This window comes from Macaca fascicularis, chromosome 8 (genome assembly GCF_037993035.2).
Source record: "Macaca fascicularis isolate 582-1 chromosome 8, T2T-MFA8v1.1".
Classification (NCBI taxonomy): Eukaryota; Metazoa; Chordata; class Mammalia; order Primates; family Cercopithecidae; genus Macaca; species Macaca fascicularis.
Genome location: NC_088382.1, coordinates 77,495,042 through 77,522,630, shown reverse-complemented (window position 1 = coordinate 77,522,630; position 27,589 = coordinate 77,495,042). Strand labels below are relative to the sequence as shown.

The following is a 27,589-nucleotide window of genomic DNA, read 5'->3' as shown; positions in this document are numbered from 1 at the left end:
CATTTCTGCCTTTTAGTTTTTACTTCTTTCTTTGGAGGCAGAAATTGGGCCTAAGACAACGTGAGGGGTGTCTCCTCCCTTACCATGAGAGACTGTGCCATGGGGGATGGTACACTCCAGCCCAGATACTATGCTTTACCCATGGTCTTCGCAAGCCACAGACCAGGAGATTCCCTCAGGTGCCTATACCACCAGGGCCCTGGGTTTCAAACACAAAATTGGGGGCCCATTTGGGCAGACACCAAGCTAGCTGCAGGAGTTTTTTTTCGTACCCAGTGGTGCCTGGAATGCCAGTGAGACAGAAATGTTCCCAGTGGTGCCTGGAGCACCAGCGACACAGAATCATTCGCTCCCCGGGATGGGGGCTGAAGCCAGGCAGCCAAGTGGTCTAGCTCAGTGGATCCCACCCCCATGGAGCCCAGCAAGCTAAGATCCACTGACTTGAAATTCTCACTGCCAGCACAGCAGTCTGAAGTCGACCTGGGACACTGGAGCTTGGTCAGGGGAGGGATGTCCACCATTACTGAGGCTTAAGTCGGTAGTTTTCCCTCACAGTGTAAACAAAGCTGCTGGGAAGTGTGAACTCAGTGGAGCCCACCACAGCTCTGCAAAGCTGCTGTAGCCAGACTGCCTCTCTAGATTCCTCCTCTCTGGGCAGGGCATCTCTGAAAGAAAGGCAGCAGCCCCAGTAAGGGGCTTATAGATAAAACTCCCATCTCTCTGGGACAAAGCACCTGGGAGAAAGGGCAGCTGGCACAGCTTAAGCAGACTTAAACATTCCTGCCTGCCAGCTCTGAAGAGAGCAACAGATCTCCCAGCACAGCACTTGAGCGCTGCTAAGGGACAGACTGCTTTCTCAAGTGGGTCCCTGACCCCCATGCCTCCTGACTGGAAGACACCTCCCAGCAGGGTTCGACAGACACCTCATACAGGAGAGCACTGGCTGGCATCTGGCAGGTGCTCCTCTGGGATGAAGCTTCCAGAGGAAGGAACAGGCAGCAATCTGTGCTGTTCTGCAGACTCCACTGGTGATACCCAGACAAACAGGGTCTGGAGTGGATCTCCAGCAAACTCCAGCAGACCTGCAGAAGAGAGACCTGTTAGAAAAAAAACTAACAAATGAAAAGCAAAAGCATCAACATCAAGAAAAAGGGACACCCATTAAAAAAAAAAAAAAAAAAAAAAAAAAAAAAACCCATCCAAAGGTCACCAACATCAAAGACCAAAGGCAGATAAATCTATGAAAATGAGGAAAAACCAGTGCCAAAAGGCTGAAAATTCCAAAAACTAGAATGCCTCTTCTCCTCCAAAGAATCACAACTCGTCACCAGCAAGGGAACAAAACTGGACGGAGAATGAGTTCGATGAATTGGCAGAAGTAGGCTTCAGAAGGTGGGTAATAACAAACTCCTCCAAACAAAAGGAGCATGTTCTAACCCAGTGCAAGGAAGCTAAGAACCTTGAGGAAAAGTTACAGGAACTGCTAACCAGAAAAACCATTTTAGAGAAGAACATAAATGATCTGATGGAAATGAAAAACACAGCACAAGAACTTTGTGACGTATACACAACTATCAATAGCTGAATTGATCAAGCGGAAGAAAGGATACCAGAGTTGAAGATCAACTTAATGAAATAAAGCATGAAGACAATATTAGAGAAAAAAGAATGAAAAGGAATGAACAAAGCCTCCAAGAAATATGGGACTATGTGAAAAGACCAAACCTACGTTTGAGTGGTGTACCTGAAAGTGATGGGGAGAATGGAACCAAGTTGGAAAGCACTCTTCAGGATAGTATCCAGGAGAACTTCCCCAACCTAGCAAGAGAGGCCAACACTGAAATTCAGGAAATGCAGAGAACTCCACAAACATACTCCTTGAGAAGAGCTACCCCAAGACACATAATTGCCAGATTCACCAAGGTTGAAATGAAGGGAAAAATGTTAAGGGCTGCCAGACAGAAAGGTCAGGTTGCCCACAAAGGGAAGCTCATCAAACTAATAGCAGATCTCTCTGCAGAAACCCTACAAGCCAGAAGAGAGTAGGAGCCAATATTCAACATTCTTAAAGAAAAGAATTTTCAACCCAGAATTTCATATCCAGCCAAACTAAGCTTCATAAGTGAAGGAGAAATAAAATCCTTTACAGACAAGTAAATGCTGGAGGACTTTGTCACCACCAGGCCTGCCTTACAAGAGCTCCTGAAGGAAGCACTAAATATGGAAAGGAAAAACCAGTACCAGCCACTGCAAAAGCATACCAAAATGTAAAGACCATCGACACTATGAAGAAACTGCATCAACTAATGGGCAAAATAACCAAGTAGTATCATAATGACAGGATCAAATTCACACATAGCATTATTAACCATAAATGTAAATGGACCAAATGCCCCAATTAAAAGACACAGACTGGGCCAGGCGTGGTGGCTGATGCCTGTAATCCCAGCAGTTGGGGAGGCCAAGGCAGGCAGATCACAAGGTCAGGAGATCAAGACCATCCTAGCTAACACGGTGAAACCCCGTCTCTACTAAAAATACAAAAAATTAGCCAGGCATAGTGGCAGACGCCTGTAGCCCCAGCTACTCAGGAGGCTGAGGCAGGAGAATGGCATGAACCTGAGAGGTGGAGCTTGCAGTGAGCGAGATTGCACCACTGTGCTCCAACCTGGGCAACAGAGTGAGACTCTATCTTAAAAAAAAAAACCACACACACACACACAGACTGACAAATTGGATAAAGACTCAAGACCCATTGGTGTGCTGTATTTAGGAGACCCATCTCACGTGCAAAGACACACACAGGCTCCAAGTAAAGGGGATGGAGGAATGTTTACCAAGCAAATGGGGGGGAAAAAAAAAAACGGGTTGCAATCCTAGTTGCTGATAAAACAGACTTTATACCAACAAAGATCAAAAGAGACAAACATGGGCATTACATAATGGTAAAGGGATCAATGCAACAAGAAGAGAAAATATCCTAAATACATATGCACCCAATACAGGAGCACCCAGATTCATAAAGCAAGTTCTTAGAGACCTACAAAGAGACTTAGACTCCCACACAATAATAGTGGGAGACTTTAACACCCCACTGTCAACATTAGACAGATCACAAGACAGAAAATTAGCAAAGATATTCAGGATTTGAACTCAACTCTGGACAAAGCAGACCTAATAGACATCTATAGAACTCTCTACCATGAATCAACAGAATATACATTCTTCTCAGTACCACGTCACATTTATTCTAAAATTGACCACATAATTGGAAGTAAAACATTCCTCAGCAAATGCAAAAGAACGGAAATCATAACAGTCTCTCAGAACACGGTGTAATCAAATTAGAACTCAGGATTAAGAAACTCACTCAAAACTACACAACTACATGGAAACTGAACAGCCTGCTTCTGAATGACTGTGGGTAAATAATGAAATAAAGGCAGAAATAAATAAATTATTTGAAACCTATGAGAACAAAGACACAATGTGCCAGAATCTCTGGGACACAGTTAAGCAGTGTTTAGAGGGAAATTTACAGCACTAAATGTCCACAAGAGAAAGCGGGAAAGATCTAAATTTGACACCCTAACATCACGATTAAAAAAACTAGAGAAGCAAGAGCAAACAAATTCAAAAATTAGCAGAAGACAAGGAATAACTAAGATCAGAGAAGAATTGGAGATAGAGACATGAAAAATCCTTCAAAAAAATCAATGAATCCAGGAGCTGGTTTTTTGAAAAGATTAACAAAATAGACCGTTAGCCACACTAATAAGAGAGAAAAATCAAACAGAAGCAATGACAAATGACAAAGGGGATATCACCACTGATCCCACAGAAATACAAACTACCATCAGAGAATACTATAAACACCTCTACACAAATAAACTAGAAAATCTAGAAGAAATGGATAAATTCCTAGACCCATACACTCTCTCAAGACTAAACCAGGAAGAAGTCAAATCCCTGAATAGACCAATAACAAGTTCTGAAATTGAGGCGGTAATTAATAGGCTACCAACTAAAAACACCCTAGGACCAAACAGATTCATGCCTAATTCTACCAGAGGTACAAAGAGGAGCTGGCACTATTCCTTCTGAAACTATTCCAAACAATAGAAAAAGAGAGACTCCTCCCTAACTCATTTTGTGAGGCCAGCATCATCCTGATACCAAAACCTGGCAGAGTCACAACAAAACAAGAAAATTTCAGGCCAATATCCCTGATGGACATCAATGTGAAAATCCTCGATAAAATACAAGTAAACAGAATCCAGCAGCACATCAAAAAGCTTAATCCACCACGATCAAGTCGGCTTCATCCCTGGGATGCAAGTCTGGTTTAACATACACAAATCAGTAAATGTAATTCATCATACAAACAGAAACAATGACAAAAACCACATGATTATCAATAAATGCAGAAAACTCCTTCAATAAAATTCAACACCCCTTCATGCTAAAAACACTAAATAAACTAGGTATTGATGGAATGTATCTCAAAATAATAAGAGCTATTTATGACAAACCCACAGCGAATATCATATTGAATGGGCAAAAGCTGGAAGCATTCCCTTTAAAAACTGGCACGAGACAAGGATGCCTTCTCATCGATCCTATTCAACATAGTATTGGAAGTTCTAGCCAGGGCAACCAGTCAGGAGAAAGAAATAAATGGTATTCAAATAGGAAGAGAGGAAGTCAAGTTGTCTCTGTTTGCAGATGACTGGATTGTATATTTAGAAAATCCCATCGTCTCAGCCCCAAAACTCCTTAAGCTGATAAGCAACTTCAGCAAAGTCTCAGGATACAAAATCAATATGCAAAAATCACAAGCATTCCTATACACCAATAATAGACCAACAGAGAGCCAAATCATGAGTGAGTTCCCATTCACAATTGCTACAAAGAGAATAAAATACGTAAGAATACCACTTACAAGGGATACGAAGGACCTCTTCAAGAAGAACTACAAACCAATGCTCAAGGAAATAAGAGAGTACACAAACAAATGGAAAAAGATTCCATGCTCGTGGATAGGAAGAATCAATATGGTGAAAATAGCCATACTGCCCAAAGTAATGTATAGATTCAATGCTATTCCCATCAAGCTACCATTGACTTTCTTCACAGAATTAGATGAAACTACTTTAAATTTCATATGGAACCAAAAAACAGCCCACACAGCCAAGACAATCCTAAGCAAAAACAACAAAACTGGAGGCATCACGCTACCTGACTTCAAACTATACTACAAGGCTACAGTAACCAAAACAGCATGGTACTGGTACCAAAACAGATATATAGACCAATGGAACAGAACAGAGGCCTCAGAAATAACACCACACATCTACAACCATCTGATCTGCGACACACCTGAAACAAGTGATGGGGAAATGATTCCCTATTTAATAAATGGTGCTGGGAAAACTGGCTAGCCATATGCAGAAAACTGAAACTGGACCCTTTCCTTACACTTTATACAAAAATTAACTCAGGATGGCTTAAAGATTTAAAAGTAAGACCTAAAACCATAAAAACCCTAGAAGAAAACCTAGGCAATACCATTCAGGACATAGGCATGGGCAAATACTTCGTGACTAAAACACCAAAATTAACTGCAACAAAAGTCAAAATTGACAAATGGGATCTAATTAAACTAAAGAGATTCTGCACAGCAAAAGAAATTATCATCAGAATGAACAGGCAACCTACAGAATGGAGAAAATTTTTGCAATCTATCCATCTGACAGAGAGCTAATATCCAGAATCTACAAAGAACTTAAACAAATTTACGAGGAAAAAAAAAAAAAAAATCCAAAAGTGGGCGAAGGATATGAACAGACACTTCTCAATAGAAGACATTTATGCAGCCAACAAACCCATGAAAAAAGCTCAGCTCATCATCACTGGTCACCAGAGAAATGCAAATCAAAACCACAGTGAGATACCATCTCACACCAGTTAGAATGGTGATCATTAAAAAGTCAAGAAACAACAGATGCTGGAGAGAATTTGGAGAAATAGAAACGCTTTTACACTGTTGGTGGAAGTGTAAATTAGTTCAATCATTGTGAAAGAGAGTGTGGTGATTCCTCAAGGATCTAGAACCAGAAATACCATTTGACCCAGCAATCCCATTACTGGGTATATACCCAAAGGATTATAAATCATTCTACTATAAAGACACATGCACACCTATGTTTATTGCAGCACTGTTCCCAATAGCAACCCAACCAACCCAAATGCCCATCAATGATAGACTGGATAAAGAAAGTGTGGCACATATACACCATGGAGTACTATGCAGCCATGAAAAAGAATGAGTTCGTGTCCTTTGCAGGGAGATGGATGAAGCTGAAAACCATCATTCTCAGCAATCTAATGCAGGAGCAGAAAACCAAACACCACATGTTCTCATAAGTGGCAGTTGAATAATGAAAGCATATGGGCACAGGGCAGGGAACATCACCAGGGACTGTGGGGGTGGGGGGGCAAGGGGAGGGATAGCATTTGGAGAAATATCTAATGTAGATGACGGGTTGATGGGTGCAGCAAACCACCATGGCACGTGTATACCTATGTAACAAACCTGCACATTCAGCACATGTATCTTAGAACTTAAAGTATAATAAAAAAAATTTTTCAAAGCATGTGCTACTAATTATCTGATACAACCTCATAACAGGCACTGGATAAGGGGAAGGCAGTACAAGAATAGACTTAGACAAGCACTGCCTGATACTGCCAAAGGATATTACACACGAGACATTAACCTTCAATGTGCATCTTTTCTATGAGTGAACATTCAGGAAAGTACAGGTTATTCACATATTGGGTCAATTTTTGTAAGCATTCTATGTATGCTTGGGAAGAAAGAAAGTCTGTTGAGACTTTCGGTTATTGAGATGTAATTGAATATTTATCATTTACAATCCTTATGATATTGTCAATTTTGCCATATATATTTTGATGCTGTTGTATCGATGTTGGATGTGTTCAGATTATTAGTATTTATATCTTCCTGGTAAATGGAATGGTTTATCAGTGTATGTAAATGTACATAGGTGCATACATATGTATATATGAATACATTTATATTCATATATGTTCACTGTATATAGTGATATATACTGCTATATTATTCTTAAAAATGATTTTGTCCTAACATTTTGCTGCTATTAATATAGCTGCACCAGCTTTTTGCTTTAGTATTTGAATGATTTATATTTTTTCATTATTTCATTTTCAGCCATTCTAGTTTTATGTGTCTCTGGTAACCAGCATGTAAGAGGATATTTTTATTCAACATACATGTTATTTTACCTAGAGAATGTAATCCTTGTTTATTTACTGTGCTTACTGATATAATTCCTTATTTCTTTTTGATGCTTTTTTCTTTTCTGCTTTGTAGATACCTTACGTCCCTTTAAGTCTCTTTACCCTTCCCCTGTAGATAATATGATTGTCTTCAATATTTATCTACATACATTGAAAACCACATCAAGATATCTTCAACTATTCCAAGATGTCCTCATTTCCTTTTTGTTTTGGAAACTTCCTCTAGCAATTTTTTAAGATACCATAAAACTAGTATCTGAAAATCTCAGGTTTATAATCCTGCTACGTGTTGAATCTGTTAGCTTTCGCATATGGTGGCTTGAATGCTCATGTGTTTTGTAATTTTTTTTATCACGAACTCTTCTTTTGCAAGGTTAGATATAGGAACTATGAGCACCCTGACTTGAGGGTGTATCTTTCTCTATCTGGAGAGGTTTTGCATTTGCATTTATTACTACAAAGTGCATCCTTATCAAATTTTCCTGGTGTGTAGACTTTTTTTCCATCCCCACTCTTTAGCTGAGGCTATTGCCCTTTGAAGGTTTTAGTTTTATGCTAGAATGGCAGTTCCAACTGCCAACTTTGGGCCCAAAATCTTGATCCTGTTCCTTGTGTGGTGATGACAGAAATCTACAACTTTTAACCAGGACTGCCATCATATCACCTCACATGCTTACAGCTTTCGTTGACATTTTATTTCAGACTCCTGGGGATTTCCTTGTATTTCTGGGCACTCCACTCTACTGTCAAAGGGGTGTTTGTTATATTTTATTCAGCATTTTCTAGCTATATTAGAGTGGGAGAGTGTTCCAGTTTTCTAGTTCTCTGTATTGCTAGAAATGTAAATCCCAGGACTAGTTTATCATTACTCCTCTGAAATTTTATGATGATGTAATTTGGTGTGGGTCTATTTTCATTCACTGTGAATTCAGCAGCCCCTTTCAATTTGGAAATTCATGTTTTTCAGTTCCGAAAATTTTTCTTGTATTAATTTTCTGATAATGTTCTCTCTTCTTCTTTTTCTGTTCTATTGGTATGATTTTTTCAATTTATCAGATGTTGGACTACACGCCTTTTTTTCTCTATTTCCTGTCTTTTTACCATTTTGTTCTACTCTCTGGGAAATGTCCTCAACTTTGTTCTCCAATTATTCTATGGATTTTAAGTTTCTGCTCTTTTAAATTTTCTAATCGTTCCTTTATTAGGGCATTCTGCTCTTCTTTCTTTGTTTTGTTTTGTTTTTTTTTTTTTTTGAGACGGAGTCTCGCTGTGTCTCCCAGGCTGGAGTGCAGTGGCCTGATCTCGGCTCACTGCAAGCTCCGCCTCCCGGGTTCACGCCATTCTCCCGCCTCAGCCTCCCAAGTAGCTGAGACTACAGGCGCCCGCCACCACGCCCGGCTAGTTTTTTGTATTTTTAGTAGAGACGGGGTTTCACCATGTTAGCCAGGATAGTCTCGATCTCCTGACCTCGTGATCCACCCGCCTCGGCCTCCCAAAGTGCTGGGATTACAGGCTTGAGCCACCGCGCCCGGCCTGCTCTTCTTTCTTGAATATATCCTCTTTTACCTGAGAAACATCAATTGTGCTTATTAATTACAGTTTCTTTAAAAATCATCTTCTGCTCTCCAGCATGCATTATGTCTATTTCTACAAAACTCTTTTCTGTTTTCTGGTGCCTGTGTCTGGTTGGAAGATTCTAGGAAATATCTGGTGAGCCTCGACTGCCCATTCACAGTAGAGTTGGGCATTGAAAAGCTGATAGGAAGACTGGCATACATGGCTGGAACTTGCCAAAGAGTGGACCTCGTGGGTTATGATTGGATCATTGGGCCACCCCTGTGACACTATTATTTTTCTTCTTTGGGGGGAGTTGTTTTCTCCAATTTCCTACCTGGAGTGTATATCCCTGGTTTTCATGTCCTTGCTTTACGTGAGAAAAATAGCCAATCAGTGTGTTCATTTTCACTTGACCTACTTATTTTCTATCCAATAGATCCCAGCCTCTTCTGTGTCCTGTGTCACTACTTGAAAATCCCTCTGTTTTAATTTCTTCAGAAAATATATTTCTCTGGGGATATTGGAGTGACCATTATCTAAGAGTGGGGTTGGTACATAGACAATTTAGAGTCCTTACTCAGATTTTCATATTGTCTCTTTGTTTTCTTATTATCTTCCATACTCCTCAGTGATACTGATTCCTGAGCCTGTGTAGGGCTTCTGTGAAGCTAATCAACTTGCTTTTCTTTGATATCCCACCTTTCATCGCTACCTGATTAGGTTTAAACTCTCTCTGATCAACCAAGTCATTTCTCATTCTCCTATTTGCTTTTTATCTTTATATTTTATTGCTCAGGTCTACAGCTTGTTTCATCAAAGATAAAGTGAGCATTTCTCTTTTGAGGTCTCCTTGTTATTTTGGAGCAAGAGGCATTCTTATTCCAGCATTTTTTTTTTTAATAGGAAGTTTTGTCAATAGAGAAGAACATCAAGTTGGGATCCATTAAGTAGAAGTTGGTTAAAAGAACTTCTGTACTTATAACTCTCCAAATCATGAGCATGCTCTTGTAGTGTCAAATAAAAAACAAATCTGGACTTATGTAAGGAGAGACTGTTGAAAAGGATTATTGCAAGAGTGGGGAAAGACTATTCCCCTCTCTTGCAATAATCCTTTTCAACAGTTTCTCCTTAGACTTTTCAATAGTCTCTCCTGTCCTTGGTAGAACAGGCCAGATCTACATATCTTAAAGATCAGGCAGAAAAGTGACTTTAATAGGGAAGAATAATAAAGCTAGAAAGTGCCAGGTGTCGGCCAGGTGCAGTGGCTCATGCCTGTAATCCCAGCACTGTGGGAGGCCAAGGTGGGTGGATCATGAGGTCAGGAGTTCGAGACCAGCCTGGCCAAGATGGTGAAACCCCGTCTCTACTAAAAAAAACAAAAATTAGCCAGGCGCGGTGGCGGACACCTGTAATCCCAGCCACTGGGGAGACGGAGGCAGGAGAATTGCTTGAACCTGGGAGGCAGAGTCTGCAGTGAGCCAAGATCATGTCACTGCACTCTAGCCTAGGCAACAGAGCAAGACTCCATCTCAAAAAAAAAAAAAAAAAAGAAAAAGAAAGAAAGTGCCAGGTGTCGTGAAGTGGGATGAACAAGTGGTGATGGTTTTATTGGACAGTGGATCAGAAAATGTTTTACCCTGAGGTCAGCTGACACTCAGGATAGGGCATTACAGAGAGGCTGAAATGCCAGCTCAGGCTGAGGATGGGTAAAAGTTTAGGGATGTGGAGGAAAGAGAGAAGCTTAACTCAGGTTTCATCAAGTCATGGTAGTATTATCCAGATTGGTCTATGAGGCAAAGAATGGGAATTTGGAGGGTCTGTGTCTAGACTGGTCATAGGAAAACAAGGGAGGAATCAGCAGTCTTTCCTGAGTGCTAGGGGAAATGATGGCCCCTGAAGAAAGCCATTTCTGGGACACAATGGAGCAGTGGAATTCATATAACTGCCTTTGTCTTTTATGATCACAGGGCTCAGGTAAATGCCAACACTCCTAGTCCATTCTCTCTCTCTCCTCTCTTCTATCCCTGACCCAACCAGCCTCTGCATGGAAGCCTCTGAATGGAGCCTCTCACTCCCACTCCCTTCACCTTTGCCTGGCCAACTCCTGCTCATCATTTGGTAGTATGCATAGGCAATGCCTCTCCTGGGAAGGTGTCCCAAACTACCTCTCAAAATACATCTGAACAGTAGTGTGTCCTCTCTGTAGAGTAATCACACTGCACGCCATATCTGCTTAGTCCTTGAGGACAGAGCTGTCTTGGTCACTGTTGTGCCCTCAGCACTTAGCTCAATGGCTGAAGTTCTTCAGGCTTTCAGTAAACAGTGAATAAAAGCTTATTGGGGGAAGTGGGGGAGTTACCAAAGCTGTGACTTTTGGAAGTCAGCCTGTTCTCTCAGACAGCCGAGAGACGGAATCATCTCCGGATCCTCCGCACGTTCACAGAGTGATGATTCAGCGGCTTAATCAGCCAGCCCTCCACCCTGGGGATTCTTCACTGGCTTTTCACGTCAGCTGACAATTAATGTGAAGGAAAATGGAAGAAAAAACAATGTACTGATTTCCATTTCATCTTCTTAGCTGTTATGAAAAAGTGCTTTCAGCAAAAGGGTTGAAATTAACTTTTTAAAAATGGAATAGTTATCTGGTTTAATGTAACTGATCACTGAATGATGATTCTGGCACTATATTATTGAGAGTCTTTTTTTCTGACCTTCAAAGTAGGGAGAAAAATATGCGTGAACTTGAGAAATATTTTCCAAGGGAAATGTAAACTTTTATGCTCAAAAAAGCACATTGAGTCTAGCATGATTATAGAGTTTAAGGGGTACATGGAAATCATGTAGTTCAACCCCTTTATTTGTAATTAAGAAAATTAAGGCTCTGAGATGTGACATATCAATGTTTACATAGGACCAGGAAAAAACCATGTCTTTTGTTTCCCAAGTTGGGAATATTTTTTCACTAAACCAAAGATGAGCTTTATTTGATTTTTTTGGTTAATACACAGAAGAATTCTTAAGCTGACAGCTGAAAGAGGAAATGCATAACAAAACCTAAAGTAATTCAGGTTTTCATTTCATCAAATATTAGACCCCAGAAAAGGGCCAGAATTTTTAAGTGTAAATGCAATATCATACTGTTGTTGAGAACACCAAATGGAATACTTCTGAATGTAATGATCAAATATCAAGGAGAGATCATCAGTGTTAAGATTATAAGTCATCAAAAGAGAGTAGAGGAAAATCTCTATTACTTGATGAGATACAGCCCAGGGGCTCTTGTCTTCCAATGTACTTCTAATGGGTCATGCCAGGTGATCTCTAATTATTTCCATCTATTCTACCTCGGAGCCAGGCTGAAAATGCTAACTCGAATTTCAGGTAGAGGATTATTTTAAACTAGCAAAACATAGTGAACTATTTTTTCCCTTATCTAATGGGTTTCCTGAGGGGTTGCTAAGTTCTCAAAACCTCTAACGTAGGAGTCAGAAACCTTTCATTAGTACTTATAAGTCATCTAATGTTCACTTAGAGGGCAGGAAGTAAGGTGGTATTGGCTCTTTTATATGAAAAGGGTAGTGGTGTGTTGATGCTACAGAAAGATGCAGGGTGCCAAAGTCAGGGGTCTTTGGGTTCGTAATTTCTCCTGGGTGGACCAGCACAGGCCTGCATCTTCCTCCCATAGCCCCTAAATCACCTCCCAACCACCTGGCCTGATAGTGCTGGAAGTTCCCACCCATCCTGTCATACCATTAATTGTCACACAGCCTCAGGAGAATGGTGGTTACCCTGAAAAAAGGAAGAGCCAGCCTGGCATTAACACCTGAACTTTGGTGCTCCTAGGAGGCAGCCCAGCTCCCACAGCAAGACTATAATGTTCCTCTGTTGAACATAAACCATTTCACAGGACACCAACATTAGACAGGGCCACCCTATGTTCACCATGAAATAAGAACAAGACCATTGTGATCATGTCTAAACACAGACCAAGAAAGAAAAAAGACATTGTCTATTTCAGAAAAATCACTAAGCTTACCCCTTTTCTGGCTAATGTCAGTGACCACTGCTCCTTTATCAATCATGGTTTTAGACCCATTTTGTTTCTCCCACCTTCTAGATAAAAGTATTAAAATATCAAATGACAGAATTACTCTCCTTCCTCACAGCATTCAGTCCACAGAAAAACCTCAGTTCCTTAAGCCCTCCACAAATCTCCTAAAGCAAATCCAAATTCCATAATAAGTCCTTTCTAAGTCTCTCTTACTGAGATTGTCTGTTGTTTCCCCTGCTGTGTTGCCCCCACTCGTTGCAACAAGCTAATGAGCAAGGCGAGGGGGAGGGGGGTCGCATAAATTTAAGAAATACAATTACAGTTTTGTTACATGGATATATTGCATTGTGGTGAAATCTGGACTTTCAGTGTTACCATCACCCAAATAATATACATTGTACCCATTAAGTAATTTCTCATGCCTCACCCCACCACCCCTCTGCCTTTCTGGGTTTCCAATGTCTATTATTTCACACACTATGTTCTGTGTATGCATTATTTAGCTCCCAATTATAAGCGAGAACATGCAATATTTAACTTTCTGTTTGAGATGTTTCACTTAAGATAATGACCTGTCTTGACAGTCTTTTTGATTGATGGGCTTCAACAATCATTTCAGATTGGTGATGTATCAATTAGTAGTTCAGAGAAATGTTAAGAGTCTTTTTCTTTTCCAACACATGTGCTTTGTTTTGATAAATGAGAGATACTATCCCATTATGGCAATCAGCATTCAGCCTTGAAGAGAATTAAGGGGAAAACGGGCACCAAAAGAGAGTTTTACCAGAACTTCTACCTTTACTAATGCTGTAGGAATAATGCTTGACTTATAACTAGTACTCAGGCTGGTGGCATTAATTTCTATTATATTGAAATTTATATTCTTAAGCAATGCTTTCATTTGGACTGGTCTAATTTTATTTCGCTGTTGGGACCCCACCAATTTTTTATAATTTCAATGCCTAGTTAGTTGTTAGTTGAAATATTTTCATTTTTCTTTAATGACAAAACAACCAGAGCTTTAGTTTGCCTAAATTTCCAGGGTCTTTTGTTGGAATTATTGGGGCTATGCTTTAGGAAAGTGATTTGCAAATTACTTCTGTGGTTGGAAAGAAAGGATGGGCCTAAATAAAATTAGTCCCAGAATTTCAACAACCTAACCTGAACTTTTGGTTCACAGAAGACCATAATCTTCGGCCAAGTTTCCCTGTCAGCAGCCCACAAATATTTGAAATGTTGGCAAGTCATAATGAGAGGTGACAATGTGCTAACAGCCCTCACTCTCAGCGCCTCCTTGGCCTCGGCTTCCACTCTGGCAGCGCTTGAGGAGCCCTTCAGCACGCCACTGCACAGTGGGAGCCCGTCTCTGGGCTGGCGAAGGCTGGAGCCAGCTCCCTCTGCTTCGCGGAGGTGTGGAGGGAGAGGCGCGGGTGGGAACCCGGGCTGAGCGCAGCGCTCACAGGCCAGCACGAGTCCCGGCGGGCGCGGGCTTGGCGGGCCCCACACTCAAAGCAGCCTGCCGGCACCGCGGGCCCAGGGCAGTGAGAGGCTTACCACCTGGGCCAGCAGCTGCGGAGGTTACGCCGGGTTCCCCAGCACTGCCCACCCGCATGCACTGCGCTCAAATTCTCGCGGGGACTCAGCTGCCTCCCCGCGGGGCAGGGCTGGGGACCTGCAGCCCGCCATGTCCGAGCCCTCCCTCCGCGGTGGGCTCCCGGGCAGCCCGAGCCTCCCGGACGGGCACCGCTCGCTGCTCTGTGGCGCCCGGTCCCATCTACCGCCCAAGGGCTGAGGAATGCAGGGCAGCTCCACCTGAAGCCTCAGTGCGGAATCCATTAGGTGAAGCCAGCTGGGCTCCTGAGTCTAGTGGGGACTTGGAAAACTTTTATGTCTAGCTAAAGGATTGTAAATACAGCAATCAGCACCCTGTGTCTAGCTCAAGGTTTGTAAATGCACCAATCAGTACTCTGTATCTAGCTAGCCTAGTGGGGACTTGGATAACTTTTCTGTCTAGCACTCTGTGTCTAGCTAAAGGATTGTAAAGGCACCAGTCAGCAGTCTGTCAAAACGGACCAATCAGCTCTCTGTAAAATGGGCCAATCAGCAGGATGTGGGTGGGGTCAGATAAGGGAATAAATGCAGGCTGCCCGCACTAACCAGCGGCAAGCAGCTCAGGTCCTTTTCTGTGCTGTGGAGTCTCTTCTTCTGCTCTTTACAATACATTTTGCTACTGTTCACTCTTTGGGCCCACGCAGTCTTTATGAGCTGTAACACTCACAGCAAAGGTCTGCAGCTTCACTCCTGAAGCCAGTGAGACCACGAACCCACCAGGAAGAATGAACAAGTCCAGATGCGCTGCTTTTAAGAGTTGTAACACCGCAAGGGTCTGTAGCTTCACTCCTGAAGTCAGCAAGACCACGAACCCACGCTAAAGGAAGAAACTGCAGACACATCTGGATATCTGAAGGAACTCCAGACACATCTGGATATCTGAAGGAACAAACTCCGGACACACCATCTTTCAGAACTGTAACACTCATTGCAAGGGTCCACAGCTTCGTTCTTGAAGTCAGTGAGAGCAAGAACCCACCAATTCCAGACACAATAAGTAGAGCAAGGAAAAATAATACAGTGAAAAATAAGCGTTTTTTTAACTGTATGACTACAGTGGCTGTTGCAGTCCTCAGAAGATAATACAGTACTGTGACCTATGAAGCAGTATAGTCTAGGATTATATCTAAATGTAGTAAAAATTCAAAATTAAGGACATGTAAGGTGAGAAATGGGATGAGTGGGCAAAATTCAAATGGACTACCTTGTCAGTTCCCTGGTAAGGGGAAGTAGGATTCAGAATCTAGAAATGCTCTAGAGAAATCTTGGGGAGAGGATGTATTTAAAGAAAATATATCAGTCCATACTGTCATAGAGAATGGGGGAAACAAATACTAACATGACAATTGTAGTAGGTTGAATGGTGTCGTCAAAAAAGACATGTCTGTGTCCTAACCACATTCAAGACCTGTGAATGTGACCTAATTTGCAAAAAAAAAAAAAAAAAAAAGTATTTTCAAATGTACTTAAGAATCTGGAGATAAAGTCATCCTTGGCAAGTGACAGAAGAGGAGAAGACACAGAAGAGAAGACCATGTGAAGATGGAGACGTAAGTTGGAGTGATGTGGCCACAAGCCAACGAATGCCTAGAGCCACCAGAAGCTAGAAACAGCTAGTGAAAAATCGCCCCTAGAGCCTCTGGGGAAGCACAGCCTGGCCAACAACTTGATTTTGGACTTCTGGACTCTAAAACTGTGAGAGAATAGATTTATATTGTTTTAAACCATCCCCGTCTTTTGCAATTTGTTATGGCGGCCCCTAGGAAACTCATAACAATTACTCATGCAAATAAGACATAATTAAAAGTTGCGGACTGTGAAAAAAAAAATTCTATGAAAGCAGACAACAAACATACCTTGACCCAAACTTGGAGGGCAGAGAAGCTCTCCAAGAATCCATAGCAAAAGATCCTAAAAGATCATCCAAGAAAGCTAAATGGGTGCAGACCCAAAAGAATTTTAAGAGTAGCCGGGCGCGGTGGCTCAAGCCTGTAATCCCAGCACTTTGGGAGGCTGAGACGGGCAGATCACGAGGTCAGGAGATCGAGACCATCCTGGCTAACATGGTGAAACCCCGTCTCTACTAAAAAAAAATACAAAAAACTAGCCGGGGGAGGTGGCGGGCGCCTGTAGTCCCAGCTACTCGGGAGGCTGAGGCAGGAGAATGGCGTGAACCTGGGAGGCGGAGCTTGCAGTGAGCTGAGATCCGGCCACTGCACTCCAGCCCGGGCGACCGAGCGAGACTCCGTCTCAAAAAAAAAAAAGAATTTTAAGAGTAAATAAGGTATTTTGCAGGATATTAAGTTTTGTGTAAACTAATATTGAATTGATATGGTTATGTAAATTAAACACTAGTCAAAGACAAACTTGATATGAAGTTTTCTTATTCAGAATCCTATGACATGGCACATAAGTGCCCTGCCTAACCCTTTTCCAAACCAACAAAAAATGAGAATGAATATAGAGCAGGAAGGTCCGCCTCTGTACTATTTTGGGCAACTAGGAAGCCAGCCATCTGTTACCAAGTTTACAGAGCACCTTCTGCATCTTCCCACATCCACGTATAGGACTCAACACTGAAGCTGCTGGAGGACACTGAGAGCCCCATCCTGTGCTACCTGAACCAGGTGTGTAATTAGCCCTGGACTAAAAGATAGGCAGGTGCTTCTCAGAAGTAGGCCAGGCCAATAAGTAAGCACAGCACAAGAACCAGAAAGAGCCATGACATTGGTGCTCAGTGGAATTATGACTTCTTTTCATTGCAAAGAAAATTTTTTTGAATTTTGAATTATTTATCATTTAATGAATGCTCCAAGTCACCAAGACTTTTTTTTTTTTTTTTTTTTTTTTTTTTTTTTTTTGAGGTGGAGTCTCGCTCTGTGCCCTAGTCTGGAATGCAATGGCATCATCTCAGCTCACTGCAAGCTCCACCTCCCGGGTTCATGCCATTCTCCTGCCTCAGCCTCCCGAATAGCTGGGACTACAGGCGCCAGCCACCACACTCGGCTAATTTTTTTGTATTTTTAGCAGAGACAGAGTTTCACTGTGTTAGCCAGGATGGTCTCAATCTCCTGACCTCGTGATCCGCCTGCCTCGGCCTCCCAAAGTGCTGGGATTACAGGCGTGAGCTAACGCGGCCGGCCCATCAGGACTATTTTAAGTACTTTGTGTGTATGTATTCATTTAAGCCTAACAAATATATTTAAAATATTCTATTTATAGTCCCATTTCATAAATGAGGAAACTGAAGTGCTGAGAGCTAAGTAGATTGCCTGCAGTCAAACAGCCTACAAGTGGCAGAACTGGGATTCAAACACAGGCTGCCTGGCTATAGAATTCATACTCCTAATCACTGTATTTTCTATAATCTCTCTAATCTCCGTGATAATAATAACAAAAATAACTACCACTATCATAGGATTCCTTCGGTGCCACTTTGTCAGCCAGAAATCTCTGCAGCCACTATGACCTCTGCCCGAGGTCTCAGGCCGCCAGGCCCACTCCACTCACTCAGCCCAGTAGGTTACACTCAGCTTGTCCCCCAGCCTGGATCCCGTGCCCGCCCGCTGCATCTGCCACAGCCCACGTCTGGACCAGGCATGTTGCAGCAGGCTTCCACCTTGGGCGCCAGCATCTGGATGACAGGAATGCAGTGGCACTCAAAAACTGGGAGATGCCAGCAACTGCAAAGCCCCAGGGATATTACAGCTGTCGCCCAGGGAGTCCCAAGGTCTGAGCCCCCAAGAAATGGGGGCTTTCTCTTTTTCCTGCTATTGGTAGCTTGGTGAATGGCAGTGTGTCACAGCTTGTTCATTCCCACTGCCTCGCAGTTCAGAGAAAGGAGGCATGTCACAGCTTGTTCAGTCCTGTGCCTGCAACTTGGCAAATGGGGGCATGTAACAGCCAGCAGTTTTTTCTCACTCCTGTAGCTCAGTGAGCAGGAGCACGTGTTACAGTAGTTTGGTGGGTTCCAGCTTCTTGTCCCACGACTAAGAGGAATGAGGTACACAGACACTGGAGAGTGAGCAAGGCAGAGAAAAATTTTGTTGAGCCACAGGAAACTCCAAACACCAGAGGGGACCCGAAGTGAGTAGCCCACTGTGTGAGAGGGCGCCCGAAAGTGGGTAGCCATCTGTGAGACTGAGTCCAGCGTTTATATGGGCTCAGAATGGGGGACCAATCATGCTGATTGGTCCATGGGCGGGCCGGAAAAAAGCACCATTTAATTAGCTAAAAAGGCATCAAGGAAGTTCTCACTCAGCTCGTGGAGTCCACCCAGAACTGGCAGCTCAGTTTTCAGGCTTCAGGCTGTCTTTGGCGTGAAGGTCGGGTTTCACCAGGTACCTATCCCTGTCTGCCTAGGAATAGGTCTGTCTCCTGCTGCTATCACTACTAACATTATTAAATATTGACCAATAAGGAAGATATAATTATCACCTTCAATTTACCAAAGAAGAAAGCAAGGCCCAGAAAGTTGACGAACCTGCCCAAAATCACACAGAGACTAAATGGGAGACTACATCAGATCCTAGGGAGTCAGACTCCAGGGCCTATGGAATTTACCACCACTATAGTGGCTTCCAATTCAGCCATTTGACTTTGGGCTAGGAAACATTCCTGCATTGTTTATATTTTTCATTTATTTATTGCTTCCTGCCCCCACACCCCTAAAGCCATCTCTAGGTTTTAATCTCTGAGTAGGGACACAATCTCACCACATTCTTCATCTTAACCACACGAAGTTGAACTCTGTCCTTATTCCAACCAGTCTTTCTTTTCATACGCTTTTCAAATAGCAATAATAATAAACACTGGTTGTCTTCTGAGCTCCTGCTATGTGACAGACCCTCTGCTATTTTGCTTCTGTGATTCCAATTAATCCTCCAAGAAAGCCTGTTGGGTATGTTTTTAAGATTATCTTCACAGTACACATGAGGATACTGAGGCTCAGAAATGTTAAAAGCCTCCCCTAAGCCACACAGCCGAAGCTGCCAGAGCTAGGATTCCAGCCCATGGCTGTCAGATTGAGCATGACACTGAAATACCTCGGCCTCTTAAACATGTCTGTATATATGCGACTAGTAATCATGTGAGGAAAGGAACACATGGGAACAGTCACCAGGTTCCTAGGGCAGAAGGCTGTACAAAGGGGAGTATCCTTTCCTGTGGAGTATCAGGTGGCTGCTTGCAGCAAAGACCTGGAATGGTTGGCAAACAGCCTTGGACTACCCTGATAAGGTTCTTGATACTTTTGTTACGTTGTAGCGCAGAATCACACAGTTTTGCAGTTCAGAACTACTAACTATCTCATCCAGATGTGATCAGGCTCTAAGGAAATGATTGATAGGAACCTACACACAGGGGGCTGATTGGAACCTTGAAATACTTGCATATGAATTTACAGGACAAATAACCCCACAGGAAAGACCAGAATGTGAGACCTACTGACCAGACCTCCCCAAATGCTAGATCAGGAAGTTGGAAGATGCTTATTTTTCTGGCATATTCTCAGAAGATCCTGAAGACAAGAACCGGGTCAGTAAATTAGGGGCACTGCTGTGAAGCATGTCCTGTATCAGCCATTTTGTACCTGTGCAACCTTGGGGAAATGACTTAGCCTCTATGAACCTGAATCTTTTCCTTCATTAAATGTATCTACAATTAATTCCTCCTCAAAGTGTTATTGAAAAGATTAGAGATTTCTATAAAGCAGATGAAACATTATAAATCTCAGATGGTAATTACTGTCCCATATGTCTTCTATAGGCACCTGCCTGCCACCACCCCAACTGAAATATCCATGCTGCTTATTCAGATACCCTTTCTTTAAAATATTACTGGAGAAAAACCAATAATTCATTTTCATTTACTTTCATAATATCACACCAGAATAGAATTCCTGATTTTGCAAGTTCTTTTTTATCAGTGTCCTTTAGGCCAACAGCTTTCTGAGCACATTTCTAAGCACACTTTCTGAGAAGGTTTCCCAGGGAGCCTTCTCCAAGCCTTGCTGTAGGGTCCGTTTCATGGAACTTTCCTGTGGAGAAGCTGCTGTCTTCTGTGGGATGAGGATTCTTATTTCAGCATGTACCCCCAGAAAATAGCACTTACAGACTCATCTCCAGAGTGGTAATTTATATTATTTTAGCTACCTGTGCCTCTCTATCCTCTGAATACAGCACAATTTCCTCATATTCACTGGCATTAAGAGGTGGCAGCAAACTGTTATCCTTAATATCAAAAGTCTGTCTCTGTAATGGGTTTAGAGGCAAGTCCCAAAGATTCAATCTTCTAAAGGATTAGAAAATCTAATATACAAAGAAAAGTGAAAGATACCAAGATGCTTTTTCTTATAAAGGCAAGAAACCAGCTATTCCTCACTGAAGAACAGAACACCAAAAAAAAAAAAAAAACTATGCTGCAATAGAAGGGATTAAGAAAAATGTCTGACAATCTTGTTAAATGTGAATGAGTTCAATTGGGATATTGTTGACTCTCCTTTATTTGAAGACTTTAAAGATTTGGTTTAGACACACCTACTGGGGACAGTTTGGTGCAGTCCTAGATGTGTCCTTGCCCAAGGGCTGACAGATGGATTGAATGACCTCTCAGCATCCCTTCCAGCCTCACACTTCTGTTGTGCACTGATTGTTGGACTGGCATGTTAGCTGAGTCAGATTTGCCCTTGCAAGCCAGTGGAGGAGTCAGCTGCGTGAAAGAAAACAGGTAGACTCTTTGTCCCCAAAATAAAAGCCTCTCTACCCTGTTCCAGACTAAATTGTATCATTAGAGGTTTATTTTCCTGAGTCACAAAGTATTTTTGGTCTTCTAGAGTTCCTCACAGAATGCAGACACTGACACTTAAGTGAAGATAAAGTAACTAAACCTTATCAGATAAGGGCTTAGCAGAGATCAAGGCCCTGCAGCATCCTCCAAGACTGGAGATGCAGGAAGAGGGAGGCCCAGAGCAGTCAGGGGCAGACAGAGGCAGGACTGTGAAGACAAACGGTGCCTAATTAGAAATGATGCTCCAAGCTCCTGCAGAGATAGGGCTTTCCTCCCTTCCATCTGCGTTCCATCATGCCTTTGATGAAGGCCAAGCTCCTACCAGGCGCAGAGCACTGGCTAAGGCACTGGGGACACTATAGTAAGGAAACAGATGTGGCTTCTGCTCTCCTGCAAAATACTGAACACGTAGTGAATTACTAAATAGGGGGAGGTCTACACTCATGCAACAAATACTGAGTCGCTAATTTACGTAAGGCACTGTTCCAGGATGGGTGGCAACCAAATAGGCAAACCCTTCGCCCTCCCAGAGCTTACTTTCTGGCAAGAGGAAGTTACATCATGAAAGAAGCACCAGGTTCTCTAAGAGCTACGACAAGGAGATCTACCCTAGCAGCCAAGTCTTCCTTGAAAAGGGACGTTTATATTGACAAGTGAAGGCTGAGTAGGAATTGGAGAAAGGCATGTGTCGGAGGAAGAACAGGCATCTAGAGAATGTTCCATCTAGGCGGGGCGCCGTGGCTCACATGTTTAATCCCAGCACTTCAGGAGGCCAAGGAAAGTGGATCACTTGAGGTCAGGAGTTCAAGACAAGCCTGGCCAATATGATGAAACCCTGTCTCTACTAAAAAAAAAAACAAAAAACAAAAATTAGCTGGACCTGGTGGCATGCACCTATAATCCCAGCTACTTGGGAAGCTGAGGCAGGAGAATCGCTTAAACCCGGGAGGCGGAGATTGCGGGGAACTGAGATCACGCCGCTGCACTCCAGCCTGGGTGACAGAGAAAGACTCTGTCTCAAAAAAAAGAAAAAAGAAAGAAAAGAAAAAGACCAAGAATGAGAGACCGTTCCATTTTAAATTACCAAATACTCCCCAGCTACCACAGTGTTTTTGTGTGGTAGGATGAAGGGTGATTTATATCTTTTTTTCTTGTAGTTTTTCAACTATTTGCATGGCAAATAATTTTAAAACAATATCAAAATTATACCTAAAATTATTTTATCTCATTTTTACCTTGTAGCTTTAATATATTGGTCTTCAAACTATTACTTGCCAATTATGATCAAATTCTATATGGATATGATATAATTTGGAAACTCAAATTCAAGATAAAATAGTTTTACCCTGATGATGAAAGCGTTAAGTCTAATTCCAAAATATGTTTGGTTACTATATGCAAACAAAAGAATGTGTTTGACATCGTGACACAGATTTTCCCCCACTAAGTTGGACATGAATTATAGGTTGGTTCCTGCACTACAGGTGGACCTGTGGCAGCCCAGCAGTATCTCCTATGTATCAGAGGGAACAGTTACTGATGTCCATATCCCCCAAAACGGTTCCCGAGCCCTGTTAGCCTTCTTACAGGAAGCCAACATCCAGTACAAGTAAGCATTCCTTTTCACTTGCTATAAAATTTGTTTGTACTAAACTGAACCAAATGGTAGTTATATGTAGGTTATTTATCAAGCGCTTATGACAGTGTGTTTGGTACAATTTTTCATATGGGGAAAACTGACGTGAATATATTCACCTTGAAGAGCTTATTAGTCCAGTGGGGGATGGGAGCAACCATGTGGACCTTTCATTTCACTATTCACTGTTACCGCTAAGTGATCAGTGAAACAACAGACATTTTTCTGTGAAGAAAGGAGAGCAGCCTAGCAAGGCCTAGAGAGTGGATGAGAAGGCAGGAGTGGAAAAGGCTTTCTGCAGGAGCTATGCCAGCCAGACAGAGGCAGAGGGGACCACACAAGCAAAGGAAGAAGCAGCATATGAGTGCAGAGTGGTTAGTGTATGAAGTGCAAGTCAAAGGGCAGAAAGAAATGATGCTGGAGAAATAGGGAGTTCCAATGGTGGGAAATCTTATGTGCAGGGGCAGCAGCTCAGACTTTGTCTTGTGGGTGGTGCTGCCCCATTGCAAAGGAGGTGCATGCCACTGGGTGGAGGGGATAGGAAACACTAGTCCAGGGAAGAGGGAATGAGGCTCTGAGTAGGACCAGAGTAGTAGGATCATGAGAGCATTAAAAAAATATGTCAGAGCTGACTCTCCTCATGTTGGATGGTAAGTAGGAAAGGAAGAAGTGAAAGGATGACTCCAAGTTTTCTAGCTTGGGTAACTGAGTAGACAAACTTGAACAGATTTAGATATTTTGCGGGTTAGTTTAAAAAAAAATGGTTAGAGGAGTAAGAAAAGAGCAGGTGGGGCCAGGTGCGGTGGCTGACACCTGTAATCCCAGACTTTGGGAGGCTGAGGTGGTCGGATCACCTGAGGTCAGGAGTTCAAGACCAGCCTGACCAACATGGTGAAACCCTGTCTCTACTAAAAATACAAAAATTAGCCAGGCATGGTGATGCACGCCTGTAATCCCAGCTACTCGGAGGGCTAAGCAGAAGAATCACTTGAACCCAGGAGGCGGAGGTTGCAGTGAGCTGAGATCGCACCACTGCACTCCAGCCTGGGCAACAGAGTGAGACCCTGTCTCAAAAAAAAAGAAAAGAGCAAGTAGAAGATAGTCAGAGGAGTTGAAGAAGAAAAGCAAGACTTTAAAGAAAGAGATGGCCGGGCGCGGTGGCTCAAGCCTGTAATCCCAGCACTTTGGGAGGCCGAGACGGGCGGATCACGAGGTCAGCAGATCGAGACCATCCTGGTTAACTCGGTGAAATCCCGTCTCTACTAAAAAATACAAAAAACTAGCCGGGCGAGGTGGCGGGCGCCTGTAGTCCCAGCTACTCGGGAGGCTGAGGCAGGAGAATGGCGTGAACCCGGGAGGCGGAGCTTGCAGTGAGCTGAGATCCGGCCACTGCACTCCAGCCTGGGTGACAGAGCGAGACTCCGTCTCAAAAAAAAAAAAAAAAAAGAAAGAGATGGGTCCAGAGCACCAAGTGCTGCAGTGATATCCAGCAAGCAAAGGACCAACCAGTTTCCTTTGGATCTGGCAATAGAAAGAACATTGATGACTCTAAAGGTGGATTAGAATGTTCGCACTAGAAGACATAGATGTGAACAGGAGGTGAGAACACACAGCAGCAGAGTCTATTCCTGTTCTTAGCAGTTAGAATAAGAGAAGCAGAGAATGAGAAGTGACTGGGAAGAGATGCATCACTGATGCCTACCTGGTAGATATGGGATTTGTTTGTGTAGGAGGGAAGTCTTGATGTATTTGTAGGCTGAGGGAAGAGCCTGTAGGGAGGAAGACATCCATGATGCCAGAGAGAATGTGCAGAAAGAAGTGTCTGAACAGCAGGAAGTATACCTCATTTTCTAAAACTAAAGAGAGAAATGTGGTGGATCTACTTAAGATTGTAGAGAGGAAAGTGGACACGTCAAAAAAGATTACAGCCAATGGCTAAATTTTCTGGATGAATGAAGAAGCAAAATTATCTACTGAAAGTAAGGAAGTAGGGGTTAAAGGGTATTACCAAAAGAAAAACTGGGGTATGAACAAAGAGAAGTGATTGTTGCAGAGAAGAGAGATTGTAACACTGATACAGAGTGGAGGTTCTGTTGGATAGGCCCATGGAAAGGTCAGGGTGGCAAGAAAGTTGAGGTCCTTAGTGAGATACTAGTTCAAGTATTCATCCCTGGGTCTAATATGGATTGGAAGGCAGGAGCATCTAGGAGGGATAAGGGGACCAAATGGAAGAATCAGGGAAGATATTAAGGTCTTTGTATTGAAAACAATGTAGTGTTACTGAGGGAAACAAATGGGAAGGAAAGAAGTTCTGACAAAATGTGAGTAGTTGGATGCTCAGAGTGCTAGGGTAGAATGTTTATGGCTGGTGACAAGATCCACAGGGTAGCCACAGAGATTACTGAAGGGGAGTGTTGTGTGGATATCTTTGAGGCTGGTGCAGTCAAGAACAGGTGACCTAAATCACCAGAGAATCATCTTGAATCTCCTTGGCTGATGGCAAGATTAGAGGACGAAGGAGAAAATGTACTTCTGGGGCAGGAACATCGAGGCAGAGCCAAGAGTTTGAGGAAAGCAGCAAGAAGTGGCATGATGTTGCAGAGAGAATGAGCGTTCCCTGGAAGCCAGAAGATTCATGGCATACAGGAGAATATGCTGACCTTCCTCCCTTCTACCCCACGGTAGGCAGGTGGAGAGGGAGACTGGGAATAGAACGCCACAAAAGAATGTGTATCCTTTAAAGAGTCAAATGTCTGATGAGAAAAAAGAGTTCCCTGAAGAGGCTAGAGAATGTAAGAAGTTAATTTACAAAGGAAGGGAGACTCCAGCGGGCATAGGGAAAAGCAGGTGGAGAAGAGAAGGGACGTCAGTGGAAGATCTAGGAGAAGTGTAGTGTGGTGACTTAATGAGATGAGACAGAGAGGAAGGGAGTCACTTACCCTTTGCTGGGAATCCTAAGATTTTGGGGTTGAGAGGCATGAGTGTAAGTGACTACTCCACCTACCCAAACTTTTTAGCAAGTTGTTGTACTGTCAAAACTGGCACAGAGTTTGGGGGTCTGGGAGGGCCTGGGACCTAGGGTGGGCTGATGGCTCTGTGAGTTAATAGTGAGGGCCCAGGCTCTCTGGAGGGCTGAGCCAAGAGGTGCCAAATGGCAGTGACATCTCTGGTCCACACAGAGACTGCCCTGCGAGAAGGATATTTACAGCTTTATTAAAGTACTGATATGCTTTTTACAGAAAGGTATTTTATCTGTGCTTCTAGAATAGAATCACAGCTGTGCATAAAACTATTGTTCATACTGGACACATTTTAGTCATTGCTCTAGCTTTGAAGGCCTACTCTGATTCTCTGCCTGACAGGAAACAGCTTGGCAATTATATCTATAGGTGCTCAGTAACCGCTCACATGCTTCATTAATTACTATTCAGTAGAAAAGAATATACCAGTTAGTTTAACAAATCTCTATTTCCTGTCATTAAATATAGGTCATGTGGAACTGATATAGAATAAAATATCACACTTCATGTCACAGAGAATAAAGTCTAAAAAATGAGTGTTTTAAACCAGTTGCCTCTTCATGGAGAACAGTCATTTAGAATTATTCATTTCATTGGTCTCAAGATAATAACATATGAGTCAATTAAATTCCATGGGCCCAGTAGGTAGAGATCATTTTAATTGACTTTTAGTATTGTAGCCTGGAGTATTTTCAAAAGATTGTCATTTACTCTGTACGAGAATACATAATGTATAGCTATAGTGATTTTTAAAGTGGAGGTAATGTGACTCCATGTGTCCGGCCCCTAGGTGATCAGTTCCCCTCTAAGGAATGATTCATTCTACCATAAAACATTTTGATCATTCTATAAAGTAAATACCTGTAAAAGCTGGTGATGAAATTTCTATTTTTTGGCCAGGCGTGGTGGCTCACACCTGTAATCCCAGCACTTTGGGAAGCTGAGCTGGTGGATTACCTAAGGTTAGAAGTTTAAGACCAGCTTGGCCAACATGGTGAAACCTGGTCTCTACTGAAAATACAATTAGCCGGGCATGGTGGTGCGTGGCTATAATCCCAGCTACTTGGGAGGCTGAGACACAAGAATCACTTGAACTTGGGAGGTGGAGTTGCAGTGAGCCAAGTTCACACCACTGCACTCCAGCCTGGGTGACAGAGCAAGACTCCTCAAAAAAAAAAAAAAAAAAAAAAAAAAATTCTATTTTTTGAGGGTCCCTCCCCACCCTGGAAACTTTGAGGAGGTGGTTTTGTACTGAGTAATGGCATCACTCAGAAAGTTTATAATAGTTCTAGTCACCATTACAGGAATATACACAACTGGAGTAGGAATCATCACAGGCTGAGAAGAAGTAAGAAACTACAACAGCTTACAAAGACCATTCTGAGACTCCATTTCATAGGTTTGTCATGGATATGCTAGTTTCTAGTCAACTACTTAACAAGGAAAATGGGACTTGACCTCCAGTGTCACAATTATTTTTTAATTTAAGGCTGATCTAGGGCCTGCATTTGGGTGCCATGTAAGTTACTGAACAGAGACCTGGGTTGGTTTGCTGGGGCCACCATAACAAAGTACCACAAAATT

The 27,589-nt window shown here is 42.6% G+C and overlaps 1 protein-coding gene and 1 pseudogene across 2 annotated transcripts in view; one reads left to right on the top strand and one right to left on the bottom strand.

Annotated features, from left to right (window-relative positions):
• LOC123575299 (nascent polypeptide-associated complex subunit alpha pseudogene) overlaps window positions 1-17,171 on the bottom strand; it is a 46,350-nt pseudogene extending 29,179 nt beyond the window's left edge.
• Window positions 1-27,589, top strand: part of CPA6 (carboxypeptidase A6) — a 310,258-nt gene that overhangs the window by 191,850 nt on the left and 90,819 nt on the right. The window contains exon 3 of one of the 2 annotated variants that reach the window (XM_005563488.4): window positions 22,834-22,958. The exons of the other annotated variant lie outside the window; for it this stretch is intronic. Within the exon in view, the coding sequence (XP_005563545.1) occupies window positions 22,834-22,958 (125 nt within the window). The remainder of the gene's footprint in view (window positions 1-22,833; window positions 22,959-27,589) is intronic. 2 annotated transcript variants of the gene reach the window in all.